This window comes from Argentina silus (genome assembly GCF_951799395.1).
Source record: "Argentina silus genome assembly, chromosome: 2".
NCBI classification, from domain to species: Eukaryota; Metazoa; Chordata; class Actinopteri; order Argentiniformes; family Argentinidae; genus Argentina; species Argentina silus.
Window position 1 is genome coordinate 13,730,313 of NC_139656.1, and position 18,960 is coordinate 13,749,272.

General features: G+C 40.3%; 1 protein-coding gene across 2 annotated transcripts in view; it reads left to right on the top strand.

Annotated features, from left to right (window-relative positions):
* dlg2 (discs, large homolog 2) overlaps window positions 1–18,960 on the top strand; it is a 177,261-nt gene that overhangs the window by 20,693 nt on the left and 137,608 nt on the right. For both annotated transcript variants that reach the window (XM_083665055.1, XM_083665051.1), the window contains exon 3: window positions 14,178–14,323. In XM_083665055.1, coding sequence (XP_083521181.1) covers window positions 14,178–14,323 — 146 coding nt within the window. The remainder of the gene's footprint in view (window positions 1–14,177; window positions 14,324–18,960) is intronic.

An 18,960-nucleotide genomic window follows, 5' to 3' on the forward strand; every position in this document is an offset into this window, starting at 1 on the left:
GCGACCCAGGAGTTTTTTAAGGCAAAGAAGTGGAATATTCTGCAATGGCTGAGTCAATCACCTGATCTCAACCTGAGCGAGCATGCATTTCACTTGCTGAAGACAAAACTAAAGGCAGAAAGACCCACGAACAAACAACAACTGAAGACAACTGCAGTAAAGGCCTGGCAAAGCATCACAAAGGAGAAAACCCAGCATTTGGTGATGTCCATGGGTTCCAGACTTCAGGCAGTCATTGCCTGCAAAGGATTTGTTATGGTCCTGCTCCCTGACCGGCCCTCTGGCACCACCTTGAGGCTCCGGTGATCATCGCTGGAGCGTCCACCTCCCAGTCGATAGCGCACCTGTTCCCTGTCTCCACTCAGCATACCTGCGAACCATCAGCAATCACCGCCCTATAAGAACCCTGTCTGACCTCCACTCCAGTGCCAGAACGTACTGTGTCCCACGGTAACTCTTCGAGTATCACATACGCTTCCAGCCTTTGCATATTCTCCCGTGTTTTCAGTGTTTGTTTTGTGTTTCACCGCGTTCTCCTGTGATCCCCTAGAACCCTCATCTTCCTCTGATTCCCCCTCATCTACCTTCCACGGACCTAGCCCATTCCTGTTTTGACTACCTGCCTGCCTACCTGACCCCTGCCTGTCTGACTACCCGCCTGTGTGAAAACGTGTTCGTTTATTTGAAGGAGAAGACAAACTACTTCTTACTTTTAGCTATTTATTTAGATGTCAGAATTCCAAGCTTGTACAAGGACCATTTTTGGCGAAGAAAATCACAGTCAGCAAGCTGTTAATCTGTAACCAACCTTCCAAAAATGGATACATTAAAAAAGTCACACAAAGCATTTACAGTAAACAAAGTGATTGTGATTGGCTATTTGGTTGGGGAGGAGCCGTGGTTTAGACTTGGCTCTCCCTCGTTGGTGTATGGGCTGGTCACACCCCCTTGACACCCGATCCGTTCCAGGTAGAGATATCGCCAATCCGTTCTATCTAGAGATGTTGCCCTGCTGAAGAAAACATACGCCTACTCTGATTTGTCTTTTCCTAGTCTTGTATTTTTCCATTACATCATTCTTGTGTTATGCGTGTGTTGCAACATCCATCTTGATGACCTGACCCAACCTCTCCATGTATTAATCCAACGTACCACGGGACTAATGCTTGATTCATTTCTCATTTATCGACAGGCCATCACATTAGTTAAATTAAATTAAATTTAGCACACTGCAGTAATGTATTTTTCTTATAGCAATAATAAACAGTTTTTATAAAAATAATTTCTAACACCTGCCTGCCGAACCCTGGACCGACCCTGGACTACTCTCAATTGGATTATCCTTCTCTCTCCTACCCCTTTTCCCCTTTTATTATTAAATACGCCTTCGGGCTAAACCCCACCACCTTCTCTGTGTGCCGTCAATCTGGTTCTTCAGACGTTCACGGGTAACAGGATTTTTTGACAAAGTATTAAAAATGAACATTTTATTTATGATTATGTTAATTTGTCCAATTACATTTGAGCCCCTGAAAATAGGGGACTGTGTATAAAAATGGTTGCAATTCCTAAACGTTTCATACAATATTTTTGTTCAACCCCTTGAATTAAAGCTGAAAGTCTGCACTTCAATTGCATCTTGATTGTTTAATTTCAAATCCATTGTGTTGGCGTACAGATCCAAAATTATGAAAATTATGAATAACTGTATATATGTGTGTGCGCACCTGGCCATATATAATATGAGTAAGCATCTTCTCTGACTCTGCTCACCTGGGATCTGTCCGATCTTACCGGTGTGTGAGTGTCTGTGTATGTGTGTGTGTGTGTGTGTGTGTGTGTGTGTGAGCTCACAGCCCTGCTCTGCTTGCCATTTAAATCTTTTTACCTACAAATTTGGTCATCAGCTATTAGGGTTGCAAAATTTGGGGAATTTTCAAGGTGGAAACTTTTCATTGGAATTAACTGGAATATATTGGAATATTCATGAATTTATGGATTTTTTGCAGACCGCTTGTATTTGTCTCTGACCCTTTCACTATACTCTTCTATTCCAAATAAAAGCATCCTCTTAGGTTTTTCATTAATATAAAACTTGCTACAAGGACCTGTAATTCTCCAAACATGGAATTTCCACAGAGGACCAGCATATAGGGCAGATTAGACTCAGCCAGGAAGATTTCAAGAACCGGAATCTAGTTTTGAGGGGTTTAGAGCAGAAAGAGGAAAACACAAGATTAGAGGCAGTGGAAAACCCCTGTTAGGGTATTGCCTCACGGAACATGCAGATATAATTTATTATGTGCTTTATGTTGTGTTTATTTAAGGAGCAGGGCGTATGTTTGTCAGAAATGCCACCTCTGGTCATCCCCATGAAATTCAGTTTGAAGTTGCAAACAACTAAGAATAATACAACCCCCTGAAATGGATTTGCAGTGTTGGACATTAGCTGTTGTGTTTCTGCATGCGCACACAATTCGAAGAGGCAGCCACCAGAGACAAAAAGGCAAAAATCAGTGAGTCCACTCCCCTAGAATACCCCTGACAGAAACAACATGTTTATATTCAAACCAAGTGACACTCCATTTCAGAAAGTGCCTTTTCCGACCAAATAGTCATTACCATTAGGAAGCTTTTAAAAAGGGAGTTGGTAAGAGCCCTGGTAGAATGGTGCCAGGACAACAACCTCTCCCTCAACATCAGCAAAACCAAGGAGATGATCATGGATTACAGGAAGAAGAAGAGGGAGGAGCACGCCCCCATCCACATAGACAGGGTTGAAGTGAAGAGAGTCAGCAGCTTCAAGTTCAGTGTCCACATCACTGAGGACTTAAAATGTACCCATCACACCAGTACAGTGATCAAGTTGGCACACCAACGGCTGTTTTTCTTAAAAACTTTGGCAAGGCTCCTCAGATCCTCACCAACTTCTTCAGATGCACCATTGAGAACATCACCACCTGGTATGAGAGCCCTCAACTGCAAGGCTCTGCAGAGGGTGTGAAGACAGCTCAGTCCATCACTGGGGGCAAGCTCCCAGCAATTCAGGACATCTACACCAGGCGGTGTCTGAGGAAGGCCCAGAAGATCACCAAGGACCTCAGCCACCCCAGCCATGGTCTATTCTCTCTGCTACCATCTGGCAGACGGTACCGCTGCATCCAGTCAGACAGGTACCGAGACAGTTTCTACCTCCAGGCCATAAGACTTTTGAACAGCTAACCCTAGATGAACATCAGCACTACTTGCTGCTTACCTAAGACAATTTGCACTGACTCTCTGCATATCAACTATACACACACACACACACACACACACACACACACACACACACACACACACACACACACACACACTTACACTCACTAACATCACTGCAGCTATTTATGACTGTATAGTATTGCTCACTTTATCTTACACTTATTGCCTTATTTACACTTTTGCATATTACACTTATTTCCTATTGTGTTATGATTGTGTTTTTATTGTTACGTCCTGGTATTTGCACTGTTGAGAGGAAGCTTGCAAAGTAAGCTATTCATGATATGATCAATAAACTTTGACTTGACTATGCCTCCCTCGCACACACCTTACTGTGGTGTTGGTAGGGACTAGCATTTTATTTTATTTTTTTACCAGAATCCAGACGTGCATTCCTCTAGTGCAATACTGATAGATAATATATATCCTGAAAAACCGTTTACTAGGTTTGATTGAATAGTGCCTTTAGATCTCAGGGGGCAGTAGTGTCATCTCCTTCTCCTTCCCTATCAATGAGTGAAAATTACTATAAAGAAAGCTATTGACGATCTTAAAGTACTGTACTTTTCATATATAGCTGTCATATGTATCACTCAATGTACTTGTGATTATTGACTTCACTCTTAGCCTGAGTAAAGAGGTAAAAGAACTCAGGGGAGTGTTCCTTGATATTCTATTTCCCCCATTTGCCACTATTTACTGCACATTTTACCCTGAAAATGTACCTCTTTTTTTATGTGGTCAAAAGACGCATATTACAACTTTTATTCGACAAGGTGATATATCCACGAGCACACATTTGTGAATGATGTCTCCACCACTTACAGTAAATCAAAGAGCCAAAGTGGATCTGTAAGTCATTTTCTTTGAGAGATTGTAACATCTCTTTCGAGGGGAAAAAGACAAAGAGAGCCTATGACGATGGGTGATTTATTAATGATGGGTGTGTGGATAGATAACGATTAGCTGGCACCTATGTCACTGTGGAGGAGGCCTGGCTGTAGGAAGGGGAGGCAGCCGGAATAATCGCTCCCCCGAGAAGAGGTGCTATTACAGGGATGAGTGCTGCGAGCCCGAGCCCACTCCACCCACCCATTACATAAGCAGATCTGTATTGTGACTGTGTGTGTGCGTGTGTGTCTGTGTGTGTGTGCGTGAGAAAGAGTGACAGAGACAGTAAGAGAGTGAGTGTGTTTGTGCATTTGTGTCTATGTGGATGCAATTCTGCCAGGATCCACTGCATGGTTGCCTTGGAAACATAAAGTGGGAAAGCTGCATTCTAGCAGCTGCCGTCATATACCTGGAAGGGAAAATATTGCTCTGGCTAGAAGAGAGGGAATAAAATAAAGTGAAAACAAGTGTGTCAGTGTAACCGAGTTGAAGTAGTAAACTTACTCCTTAAGTTAAATACCTCCATCCGTGCCATGGACTTGCTAGCTTTTCGGTGGCATAACTACTGTTTCTGAAGGATTGTTTATGGTAATAGCACAGGAACAGGTATGGTTGCCCTACAGAATACCAATGAGCAAGGATGCTTTGGCCTTTGTTGAAAGTGGCACCTGTTGGCTTTACGGTTTGCATGCAGGGTGATAGTGTAGCCTTGTCTGTGTGTCAATCCAATGGTAACCAATAGGCAGCTTGATCAAGCCCTTCTCCAGCTGTTCCCCTCAATCGCTACATGCAGATGGTGTTTCTGTGTAGATAATTTCTGCCACAAGTATGCAGTGCACTGCGTAAGTAATGGGACAGTGAATTTTCTTTTCTTCTTTTGGCTCTATACTCCAAAAGATTGGATTTGAAATCAAACAATTACTCTTAGCTTAAAGTAGAGATTGTCAGCTTTTATTTAATGGTATTTGTGTACATGTTGGTTTCACCATCAGAAATTACAACAATTTCTCTACATAGTCCCTCTATTTCAGGGCACCAAAAGCAGTCAGACAGATTAATATAATGTACAAATTAAGCACTCATGTTTAGTATTTTGTCGACAATACTTTGCTTGCAATAACTGCCTCAAGTCTGCGACCCATTGGCCCCACCAGACGCTGGCTATCCTCTCTGGTGATGCTCTGCCAGGCCTGTACTGCAGCCATCTTCAGTTGTTGTTTGTTTTGAGGCCTTGTTGCCTAACATCTTATTATCAGGAAATGAAATGGATGTTCACTTGGATTTAAATCTGAAGATTGACTTGGCCAGTCAAGAACCTGAAAAACTCCCTAGTTGCTAGTATGTTTTGGATCATTGTCTTACTGTATGATGAAGCACCATCCAATGATTTTTGAGGCATTTGCTTGTATTCGATGTTTCTGTACACTTCAGAATACATTCTGCTGCTGCTGTCAGCAGTTACATCATCAATGAAGACAAGTTAGACAGTTCTAGTACCAGTTATACATGCCCAAACCATAACACCCCCTCCACCATGTTTCATAGATGAAGTGCTATGCTGTAAATCTTGGAGAGATCCTTTTTTCTCCAAACTTTCCTCTTGCAATCACTCTGGTACATTATCATATTGGTCTTATCTGTCCACAATACCTTTTTTTCCCAGAGCTCTGCCGGCTTTTCAGGTACTTTTTTAGCAAACTGTAACCTGACCATCCTTTTTGAGGATAACTAATGGTTTGCACCTTGCAGTGAAGCCTCTGTAGTTCGGCTAGTGACGTATTCTGTGGATTGTAGTCTCTGACACATTCACGCCTGCCTCCTGGAGAGTGTTGCTGAGATGTGCAACAGTTGTTTTGGGGTTTTTCTTAATTATGGTAAGCATTCTTCGGTCATCCACTTTAGAAGTCTACCTTGGCTGACCAGCCCATTTGCAATTGCAGAGCTCACCAGTGCTTTTTTCTTTTTAATGATGTTCCAAATTGTTGATTTTGGCAAGCCTAAGGTTTTGGCTAGGTTTCTGATGGCTTCCTTGACTTTTATTGACACCTCTTTAGTTGACAGACATCAATAGCAGACAAAGACAAATGCAAAGCCTAGAATCAACACTAGAAATTGACAGCTCTCTTATATCTGCAGAAATGGTGTGATGGAACACACCTGACTAACCAGAAACCCCTGTCAAGCCAATTGTCCCAATTACTTTTGGTGCCCTGAAATAGGGGGACTATGTATACAAAGTGTTGCCATTTCTACGTACACTAATACCATCAAATAAAAGCTCTACTTTAACCTCATAGTAATTGTTTGTTTTGGAGTATAGAGCCAAGTTTTGGAGTATAGAGCCAAAAGAAGAAAACATGCTTCACTGTCCTGTTACTTATGCAGGTAACTTAACTGTCCCATTACGTACACAGTAGTTAATGACAACTGAATAATTATGATTGCATATTGCATTTTTATTTGCTTGTGTCCATATTCTGTGTCATTGTAGAAAGATTTTGTAATACTAATTTGGTTGAACAGATGGTCATATTGGGTCACAACTGTAATTCCAGATTGGGATTTTGGATGATAGGTCAGGAGTGTGTGTGGATACCAGTGGATTAACAGAGACTGGCACTTTTACACACTGATTAAATTACTGTATTATTTCACATTGCAAAGCATTGTGGGCCCATGCCCTAAAATGCCCATCAATGTGTGTAACCTGTGTAACAACAGGCACAAACTCATTGTAACTTGTGGTGCTGAGGAGTAAATATTGGTTTCACCATTTAGAAATGACCTCTGTATATATAATCCCTTACCAAAAGTAGGACAATTGGCTTGACAGGGGTGTTTGATTAGTCTGGTGTGTTCCGTCACAAGATTTGTGCAGGCATAAAAGAGCTGTCAAAGTCAAGTATTGATTTAGTCTTTGCGTTTGCCTTTGGAGTCTGCTATTGGTGTCTGTCAACATGAGGATCAAAGAGGTGTCAATGAAATTTAAGGAAGCCATTATTAGGCTGACAAATTAGAAACATAACCAAAACGTTAGGTCTACCAAAATCAACAGTTTGGAACATCATTAAAAAGTAAGAAAGCACTGGTGAGCTCAGCAATCGCAAACGGGCTGGTAGGCTAAGGAAGATTTCTACAGCGGATGATCGAGCAATGCTCACCATTTTTAAGAAAAAAAAGCTGTCACACGGATCAGGAACACTCTCCAGGAGGTAGGCGTGGTGTCAGAGACTACCATCCGCAGAATACATCACCAAACAAACTACAGAGGCCTCACTGCAAGGTGCAAACCACTAGTCATCCTCAAAAAGGATGATTAAGTTACAGTTTGCTAAAAGGTACTTTTTAGCAAACTATAACCTGACCATCCTTTTTGAGGAGAGTGGTTTGCACCTTGCAGTGAAGCCTCTGTAGTTCGGCTAGTGACGTATTCTGCGGATGCTAGTGTCGGACACATTCACACCTACCTCCTGGAGAGTGTTCATGATCTGTGGGACAGTCGTTTTTTTTTTCTTCTGAATTATGGTGAGCATTCTTCCGTCATCCACTGTAGTAGTCTTCCTTGGCCTACCAGCCCATTTGCGATTGCTGAGCTCACCAGTGCTTTCTTTCTTTTTTAATGATGTTACAAACTGTTGATTTTGGTAAGTCTAAGGTTTTGTCTATGTTTCTGACTGTTTTGTCTCATATTTCAACCTCATTATGGCTTCCTTGACTTTCATTGACGTCTTTTTGGTACTCATGTTGAAAGACACCAATAGCAGACTCCAAAGAAAAATGCAAAGCCTAGAATCAATACTAGACATTGACAGCTCTCTCATGCTGTGACGGAACACACCTGGCTAACCAGAAACACCTGTCAAGCCAATTTTCCAATACTTTGGTGCCCTGAAATAAGGGGACTATGTATAAAAAGGGTTGTTATTTCTCAATGGTGAAACCAGTCAGAAAAAAGAAAACATTGAATTAAACCTGAGAATCTCTATTTTAACATCATAGTAATTGTTTGATTTCAAATCCAAACTGTATAGTATAGAGCTAAAAGAGTACAAAATGCTTCCTCTTTCCAATACTTAGGGACAGCACTGTATATACTAAATATTTGTATATACAGTAGATCAGTGCCTGTGAGCACATTATGTAGGCCTTACATAAAGGTATATAAAGGCCTCATTAAGCCTCAAACATTAATTTAAAGTGGGACCTTTATCACTGAAGTAATCACTTGTTGGGCATTTCGGTTTAAAATCCTCTGGTCACTCTGTCCCTATTTGGCTGGGTGTGAGGATTCCCCCTGTGAAGCAACACAGAGTTACCCTCCACCCAACACTATGTGTCCACTCAAAGTGATACCCTGCTGGCTGTCCTCGATGACTCAAGTGAGCCCTTCACACACGAGCCAAGTGTCTTAAACACTACCCCAGCTGCCATCTCTCAGACTGCTCAGCACGCAGGGAAAGAAAGAGAGGGAGAGAGGGGACCAGGGCCGGTAGAGGCCCCCCTTACGCGACCTACTCTCCCATTCCAAAGACTATCGCAGCCCTCCAGCACTTGTAGATTCAACTGGTTATGAAAAGAGGGCACCGTGTCTACACTATGGGTGGTGGAGGGGGTGGGGATGAGGAGGGTGGATAGTAGTTGAAGGGGATTGCTGGCAGCATGGCAGCATTAAGCACATTAACCAGACGCAGAGCTGGGCTGCATTAAAAATCAGCTGTCGTATATGGGAGGGAGGGCTGCCCGGGGTGCAAGGTCATTGTCTGTATTGAAGGGAACAGAACAGGCGGCCTGTTGGAGGATTAGGGCTAGCTGTTCGGTTGCATGGGCATCTGGTGCTCCTACAGCGCACTGCTTCAAAGGACCAGCAACGGATCCTACAATATGTCTGTGGAGACCAGGGAAGTTTTACTGCACTGTAAGTTACCACAGTATACTCCTGTGATGCCTTCTGCTATCTAACTTTTTGGCTGTTTGAATATGGGTCAGCATTTTCATTTGAATGGCTGGTATGCTGTGTAGTTAGCATTTTGGTAATTACAATGTTATTACTAAGCTGTACTTGGTGATAGCAGTAAATAGTAAATAGGATGATCATACATTTTAATCTTTTCAATGCTTGCATAGTTGTTACCGTTTAGTTTTTCACCAAATACAAATTAAATTGCACAACATGGTATAATGTTATAAGTGTGCTAACTTTGTGTATGGAGTGCTTTTTATACACTTTGCTCAAAGTGCTAAATCTTGTACTGAATCTGACCAACTTCATGTTAAGTTTGACTGCACCTTGTGCAGTGTAATGTTATGAACTTGCTGAACTACTAACTAGAACATGGAAGTCTCTTGAATATTGAATCATGTAACAGTGTCTGTGAAGAGAATCCTGCATATGTGCACATGTTGTGGGATTTACAAATTCTGGGTATCCTAACCCAGCACAATACTAGCCACTCAAGGAGTTTGGTGGATTTGCATAAATTTACCTTGGTTCAGTTACGCCTGTGTTTGTATTCTCTTTTAAAGGGTGAATGACCAAATCAAAGCATTTGTGCTAGTGGTTTATAACAAAATGTATGGCTTTCAAACTTGGCAAAAAGGTTTTCAGGATATTCAAATTTCTAGAAGAGTATGACGTTTGGAATTTGAATGGTTATATGGGTTGCGGACTGAACCATTGTGCTCCCAACGCCTTGTGGTGAATACAAATAGCTTGTTGTCATTAACCTCCATTTAAATGTAAATGCAGGTTCTCTCTCTGTGGAGACAAAAAAAGAGTAGCCATTCTTTAAAAAATATATTTTTATATGCTATAATAACAATGGTACTTCTACTACGACTACTACATAGGTCCACTTCATGTTATTGTACAACCTAGTTACTTTCTGTCAGGCGTTTTGATGATGCATCATGTTAGTTCTGTTAAACTGGTATTTTGTAGGGTGACTTACCCTGTTCAATGATGATTGGAGATGTCTATTCTTTAATATGGATAGTTGTCCATAAACAAACTCTTGCTGTACTATGCTGTGCCATTTGGTTGCCTACTAACCAAGCATTTCATAATACATGTTTATGCCCCATCTTCCTTAGACCTGTAGCAGGGCAGTCCTGGCTAGTGAAGTCCAGATGTCTATGCTTACTAGCAGATGTAAATATTTGGGTGGCTTCACAGTCCCAGATCAACACTACTCATGGTAAAAGACACAGAGTAGCAATAGCCTACATGAACTGGAACATCTTATCCCATATATGGTTACGTTCGTATAGCACTGCATTCACATTAAAATACATACAGGAGCATAGCCACTTTAAGTATGAGGGACTTCTTCAACTGTATGTTTATCCTCTACTAGTGGCACTCAGAAGAGGAAGTTTTTGCACTACATTACATGCACATGCCTTGTAAGTGCATGTATTTATTATACTGTAAGCATTTCCTATTCAGTATATTGAATAGTGAGTTGATTTTGTATGTGTAATGGGATTATATGAATGTATTCTTTAATGATTATGTAAAAAATTTAGCAAAAAATGGGTGCAAAGAAAAAGCAGCCATTGCTCTGACATCTGAGGGTAGTGTGCCAATGAGGACGCTTCATGCCAGGCTGCATTCCAGCCTACAGTCTTTAAGCAGTGCTAAAGCTGTTCTATTTCAAGTCTCTGCCACTGAAGTGCAACTTGCTAGTCTTCCTTCCAAGCAGGACGTCTGCAGAGGTTACTATTACTGCATATACAGTAGGTCAGTCTTTAAAAGGTTCATCGTTGATCGATGGTATCACGGAAGGTACCGCGACAGTCAACTGGCCTTTTCCACACATTTTAATTTGAGGTATTTTACCTCTGCAATACAACCACCAGGGGACATCTTGAGCAATTACAATGGATGAGCTTGATGTGAGTAGCTCACACTTGCCCAATTTGTGAGCTATATATTTAAGTTAAGTGTATATTTTAATTTCATTTGTCTTTTTGTAATTATTATTATTTTTCATTCTGAATTAACAATAACGGCAGTCTGGATGAATTACGTGAGGAGTAGTCTATGAGTTGTTTCAATTGGGAACATTTAATTCAATTTTGGAGAAATTATTGTCTGGTCGGAGAAATGTTTAATTATGTCCATGGATAAACCTTATTTAGCACAAATCATGTCTTCATGGACACTTGATAACATTATGTTGTATATGTGGCAGTGTTCCCATAGCGTCATAATGTTTCTCAGTTGATTCTGCACAATTCAGCAGTAGGCTATATGGACATAGCACACTCACAACGCAAAGAGCGCAGTTCATGTCATGAATTTTCCCTCGGGCACCGCAATTTCACGTTGAACGTATTTCACATGATTGAAATGTATGGATATAGATTACTGCTAATATTATTGTAAATAAACTCACAAATGTGTACCATGATCCGTAACCAAAAAAACACAAAGCACAAATATAATTTACTATCCACAAACAAACACCTCTTAATTTGTATTGCAAAATGATTTGTAAATATTGCTTAAGTTTGTTAATAAATGCTCTTACATTTGCAAACAAATGTCATGATGTGTAAAAACTAAAGCAGTGGCAAACATATTTCCAAAGTTATGAATAGAAGCATTGCTTTATGTAGGTATCCAACAATTTCAAAACAACATTTTGAATCTGTCGAACTGTCGAATCTGCATCTGCGGATCAAATTACGTCTGTGGATTTGTTTTCATTTGTTTACAGAATTTTGGCACTAACATTCCGCGCATTTATAGATAAATGATCCGGAAACGCATTGGCTTTATCTTAGTTTGCTCCATGATCTCCATTGAACTAGAACATCTTGGCGGAAGCTGTTAGCTGGAAATGCTTCTGCAAAATGTCCTTTCATGTTGACTTGGTTTATACCTTATATTTTTACTATGGTTTATGCTCAAGAGGGCGACTGTTGTTTTGACACAAAAAGTAGCAAAGACATCATGAACATTCGTTCCATTTTGCCCGACATCAACTTTGGTCTTTGTTATCATTTATGAAATGTATAAACACAGAACAGCTATGCAACAGGTAGATGCCAAATGGTATCCTTGGGACAACCCTAAAACCCTAACTATTTACCTAACCATGCATCACACACATCTCAAGCATGAATTAAGCTAATGAGGCTGCTTTTTCTTGCTCTATTCCAACCTTAAAAAATAGTTTTTCAGAGAGGGTATTAATCTAGCTGGTATTTTAACAAAGATGCTTGTTTGTTTTTCGAAATTCCCATTGCTAGCTCTACAGCATTGCTAGCAAAGTGTATTGCTTGTCAGTTGAAGTGATGATTATTGACAAATGTTTGATTTAGGAAAACTTTACTCAGTACAATTAGTCCACAGTGAACTTTTCATAGGTAATAGCTTAACAGTCGAACTAAACACAGAAAATGTCTAAACAGGAGTTAATTTCAAGCAATTTTACACATGGAAATGTTATCAAATACACTATAAATCAAAACGTAGTCTTTGGTCATTAATCTCCAGGGTTTTACAACGGAAGGTGATCTGCTGGGACATTACAAAAAATGTGATTCCATCACTGTCCTGCGAGACAATCCTATTCAAAAAGCAAAAACATTTAAGAACTAGGCTTATTCCTAAATATGACAGTGGCTGACATGTTTGGATACCAGGCTGGGAACCAGGTTGACCTGTTGTTTGGCAATGTAATTCTCTTTTATGTTATGCATTGAGTTCGCTAGCTAGCTAACATCTGCCCTCACCTGAAAACTTTGCAAAGCATCAGCGTATCGCCCGAGGCTGCCGCACTGCCAGGTTCGAAGTTTGGACAGTAATGACAACCAGAAAAATTATGTTCTCCATGCCAAGCATTAGCGACTAACATTCATCAAAACAGTTAGCATGTTGTTCTTCACCATACATCGTCTATGGGCATGTGAATGCGATATTTTATACATTTAATAAAAACTATAGTACCTACGAACTTAACTCTGTCTCAATGTAGAGCTCTGGTACATTAGCCCATCTTAATCGGCTGACTCATTGACTAATCAATGGTGTAGGCTAGCTGCTCACTCTCCATATGACAGCTACTGTTACTCTTCATTCATGGAGCAGCTCTGGTTTGCAGATGCCCATTTGTACGATATGTTGATAGTTTTAATGGCCCTGTTTTGACAATCATTACATATAGCCTATTGCCATATCTAAAGCTGATTTGACTATTTGCATCTCAACAGTTGATTAACTGTGTGTGTGTGTGTGTGTGTGTGTGTGTGTGTGTGTGTGTGTGTGTGTGTGTATATGTGTATGTGTGTGTGTGTGTGTGTGTGTGTGTGTGTGTGTGTGTGTTTGTGTTTGTTATGAAAGGCATTCATTAGCCAGACCACTTGTGTCCCAACTAAGGTCAGAAACTTATGAGCTTGTGTTGGAAAGTTGGAAGGGAGAGGGAAGAAGGAGAGTAGTTTGTACATTTCTTTCTCCCGGTTTGGGGCTTTTATAGTTTTTCCCCCTCTATCATCTTGTTCTGTATTCATTATTATAAAGGCTTCTTTTCAAGCTTATTTAAAAAGCCCTTGGCTAGCACTCACATTGTCAAGTATAAGTAAGTGTTGTGTACAATAGGATAATGCTCATGTGTTTTTTTCTTGTACCTGATATGACACAGTTATGTGTGTGTTAGGCAATTATACTGCATCGTTCCCTCAAGAGAATAGTCTACCTGTCAAGCATGAAGTAGAAGTTACTTTGGCAATGTGGCAATGCTGCTTTGCTGCTTTTCCCCTGCTTTGTTATTTAATGTGGATGCCAGCAATTCAATTTAATCAATTGGCCCATTTATTTTAGTTGATGGCCATTGAGGCAGTAATCCTGGGTTTAATCCAAGACCCTATTTGCATGTACATCTGAAACGCAGGGTGTTGACTTAGAAATCTGAATTAGCAAAATGCTTGTTATGTGACTGTTTATTGTAAGTATTTCCTTGAAAATTATATCAAAGGAATTTAATGAATGAAATAATGACTATATATCATGTGGTCCACAGATATCCAGGAGTTCTATGAGGTGACACTGCTGAACACCCACAAGAGTTGTGAGCAGAAGCTGGAGGAGGTAAACCACATGGCGGACAAGTGGGAGAGGACAGGCTCCCCACCCGCTGTGCTACAACATGCCTGCTCAGCCGAGGAGGTGAGTCGGGGGATTTATGGGTGATGGGCCCATGTCATTATGCAGGACAATAAGTTAGTATACATTTATTGATGTAACAGGCTGAAGAAAATGAAAAAATACAGGCCATAAATTCAACCAATTAGTATCATAGAACATAGAAACATAAATAGAGTCTCTTGTAAATGGTGTGTGTGTGTGTGTGTGTGTGTGTGTGTGTGTGTGTGTGTGTGTGTGTGTGTGTGTGTGTGTGTGTGTGTGTGTGTGTGTGTGTGTGTGTGTGTGTGTGTGTGTGTGTGTGTGTGTGTGTGTGTGTGTGTGTGTGTGTGTGCCTCGTATTTTGCCAGCCATTGGTGCTGGGTACAATGTAAGTTGAGAACTGATAATTGGTCCCCAGATCCCCTTCGGTATTGGGATCCTTGAGTGACTCTGCACATCTCTTCATTACTCGTCCCGTTCTCTCACACAGAGAATGAGTCTGCTCACAAACACAAGCTTCCCTTCCATTGTTCACCCTAAGTGTTCAGATGCACATGGCTGAAGTAAAAGGAGAGGAGACTTGGATCAGCCACAGAGTGCTGGACGTGAAGCCACGGCTAATTGGTCTTTGAGAGGGAAAGGAAGCTAATGTTGGGAAAGAGGTGCTCCTTCAGTTGGTCTGGTCTATGATGTATGTAGGCATGCCAGGCCTGTGACATTCTAAGGGAATGAGTGGGGGGAGCTGAACTGGTGAGGATGGTATAAATACTTAATAAAATGCTTTGAAAATCAAGAATGAGGAATCCAAAAAGCGTTTTATCGTCCAGGACAAATCAGAGACTTATATGAATAACTGTAATGGTGCTAGCATAGATCATTTACCTTAATGATCATTGTGTTTTACTCAATGCTGTTACATTATTGTACCTGGTGAGTCTTGAACGCCTACTCGCACCCTGTTGTCCTGAATACGCGCTCACTCTCTCCCTCTCATGCACATTATGTATTGTGTCAAAGTTGCGCAACAGTCAAATCAAACTGATGTTGTACGAGAGAACGGTTGTGAGAGAATTGTTTTTGAAAGTTTAACATCAAAATGCTACATGATTGCACATGGGTTGAAAATGAATGTTTTCTTAACATCAGACCATCTCACAGTTGAAAATAATAGTTTTTAAAATGTTGCCTATTTATGTAAATACAATGTTAAAAGCCTAATAGTAACGTAACGTGAACTTCCTAACCTAAAACAAACTTTGATCTGTCCCCCCCCGTATTTCACTTATCTGAGCAATTGTGTCATTGATATGATGGGATCTTTTACAATCAGGATCACATTTAGCATTTTACAATCAGGATAACATTTTACATTTGAATTCACTGTACTCAGTTTTTGATGTGTCCTCACTTGGGATTCAAACTTATAACATCTTGTAAGACATTGTGTTGCCATACTTTGTGTGGCACCAGGTCAGTGCAGATTTGAAATTACACCCTCATGACTACATTTTGTACCATCTGCTTATGCTATCTAGTGTTTCGGTTAATCTACACTCTAACCATTGATTTAATTGACTTCTAATGATATATTTCAACAGCTTCAGTGAGTTCTGCATAGTTGTCTAATGTTGGTGGGGTATACTTCTGTTGTATTACTGGACATACAGAGAAAGATAGATAGTACACCTCCATTAGGCTCACAAATGTTCAGACATGATACAAACAGTAGCTTATGTCAATAATGGGATAATGTAACAATACTAGACACTCCGTGCACATAAGGTTAAAAAAATAACTAGAATGAAAACATACAAAATAATGAAGATTTCTTTCAAGAGATAGTCGTAAAAGTAGTAATAGAGGATGAAGCTCCGACCATGCTGAAAAGGCTATTACAACACGAAAACCTGTTCTTCTTACAATTTATGTTACAGAGTGTCTTTACAACCCCAAGGAAAGTATTTCCCCCAAGTTTCTAATTTCTCTGCTCTACAATCTGAACCCCAAAGTCAACTGTTATGTTGCAGCAGTGGACTAGTGGCATTGTGGACAGAACAATGTACTACAAACCAAAATGTTGCAGGTTTGAATCCCAAACGGTGTCATTATTCAGTCGTAGTGCATGGAGAAAGTATCTTATGTTAAGTAAATCATTGAAGTTCTATTAATATAATGAAATGTTATTTTTCACTTCCTTTTGGAATCAATGGGCAACCTTGTTACAATGTTGGATCATGACTGTCAAATAATGACATTTAGAAAAATTTCCTTTACAGTCCACATGCAACCTTGTCACTAGGTGTGATGACCGTCAAATGCTGATTTTCAGAAAAACTATTATTTTCAATAATAGGGAAAAAAATGTGGATGATGACCAACAAACAACCAAAAACCAACATGGTATGATGATGTTACCACATTCTACTGTGAAACGTTGTCCCACAGTTATTTTCCATCGTCTCTCTAAGGTTGGCACAAGACAGTGAATCAACATCCTTTTATATACGTTCATACAATGTTGGTTTCTCTAAAATGCCTAAGGGGTCATTTCAAAGCTGACTTTCTGATTATTTGGACATGATACTGTCAATTGAGCTAACACTGTAAAGCAAGTCCAAGCCCTAAAGGGGTGCTAATCATATTTTGGGGTGCTCAACATATTGTAGAACTTCTGTGACCGCTTGACACTGGCAGACTCACTAACCAGTTTCTATTGGCTCACTATATTCCCTATGGCAGGGTTTTCCACAGTTCAAATACAACATGGCCTTGAAATTAGTTGTTGTGACAGTCGTGTGCAGTTACAGAACATCATAATCTTCCTATAACAGTGTCATTAAAACCTCTTGTCCAAAAGGGACTGTAGTATGGAGGGCTGCGTGTGAGAGCTTTTGACCCAGCCCATGAATTAGTTGAGTATAGCCCTACACTGTGACAAAAGCCTGCACTGTGGTCCTCCAGGACTAGGAGTAAAGAACATTGCTCTAAAATCATAATTTCACCATGTTATTCATTCATGTTCAGATGATTTTTAAGTACACTTGATTAAATAGGTGGTAATGAAATTATTCAACAAATTATTGAATGTGAATGTAATGTTGCTCCTTTGAAGACTTGATGTCTAGTTAGAGAATGGCAGGTCCAAAAAGTATTAATGTGATTCAGTTTTGGGTTTAGATTTTATATTCATCCACTAGGGGGGAAGCTAGCTCTTTGAGAAAAATCTCCTACAGTACAAAGGGAAAGGACCAGTCAAAGGATATGATTATTTCTCTCAATATGATATTTTCTACTCTCCCCTTTGCTATTTTCTTTAAATGTCCCAAATGAAAAAGACCAACGTTAATAAACAGTGAATCTTTCTCATGAACAGACAGTTTTTCTTTTATTTATTTTCTCTGTTGTATTTTCATGTGGTTACTCTTGCTTGCTGTAGAACTAGATCTTATGTGTGTGTGTGTGCATATGTTTGTGTGTGTGCCTGCGTGTGTGTACAGTATGTGTGTTTTGTACTTGGCATCTGACCAGCAAGCTCAGTAATCCTATAGTAATCCTATTTCTCCACAATCAAACATTCCTAGTTCTTCACATATATTTTCACAGCTACATTTTTTAGGGTAGTTCAAAATGACAAGCAAATGTGTTTTTTAATCTAAATGTTTACACTAAATCAAATATATTGCATATTCCTCTCCAAAAATAGCCCATGTTTTACAGAGGTTGATGAATACTGTCAGTCCAACCAGCATGGGATGAGTGAAGGGATTATCAAGAGACTTTGAACCCTCAGATGGGGGCACCTGTACTGCTGTCATGTGGGTTAAAAGCTGCTCCTTCACCACAACTCTAACATGGCCTCTAGATACAGTAGACCACACACACACCAGGTTGTAGCTTCCTCAAGCTTTCCGTGTCCTGGCCAATACTATATGCATTGTGTTGTCTTACATAACACCATAGTTACGTCTGTGAAGAACCAGGCTGGGCACAGAGGCCTTCTAAACCAATGCATGTCCCACATCTTCACTCCATCTGCTCATTTGGGGCTGAAATCTCCCGACAATGATTTGATGTCGGTGGCAGTAGGCTATGTGCTGTTTTTTTCAGTGTTATGAAACACAAGCTGAGTGTTTTAAGCAGTGCTGAATAGATTGAAGGCTTAGCAAATTTAGTTTTGTGCGACAGAGAGTGTTTACAGTGTCCCAGCATGCAATCTGGTACAGTATATATATATATTTTTTTTAAATTATGTTTGTTGTCGTGGCACTTCATATCAGCCGGAGGTCATTTATACGAGAGCAGAGCAGTCTTTTTATTTGATCGAATGAATTACATTTAACAGAAAAAATAATGTTGTTTACTTGAAAATAAATAAATAATGCAGTGACAAAAAAAAAGAGTGACAGAGAATAGATGGTGAGTAAAGGGATGGGAAGTGGTTGGAGGGTGGGTTAACTAGAAACAGACTTATCCCTGTATGTGCCACTCAATCCCTGTGTGTGTGTGTGTGTGTGTGTGTGTGTGTGTGTGTGTGTGTGTGTGTGTGTGTGTGTGTGTGTGTGTGCGCGCGTGCGCGTGCGCGTGCGTGTGCATGCGCACCAGGTTTAGGTATTTATTTTTGATAGACTTGGACAAGCTTACAGTGCACGGGGTACAGATTGCAGGCCTACCAAAACTAA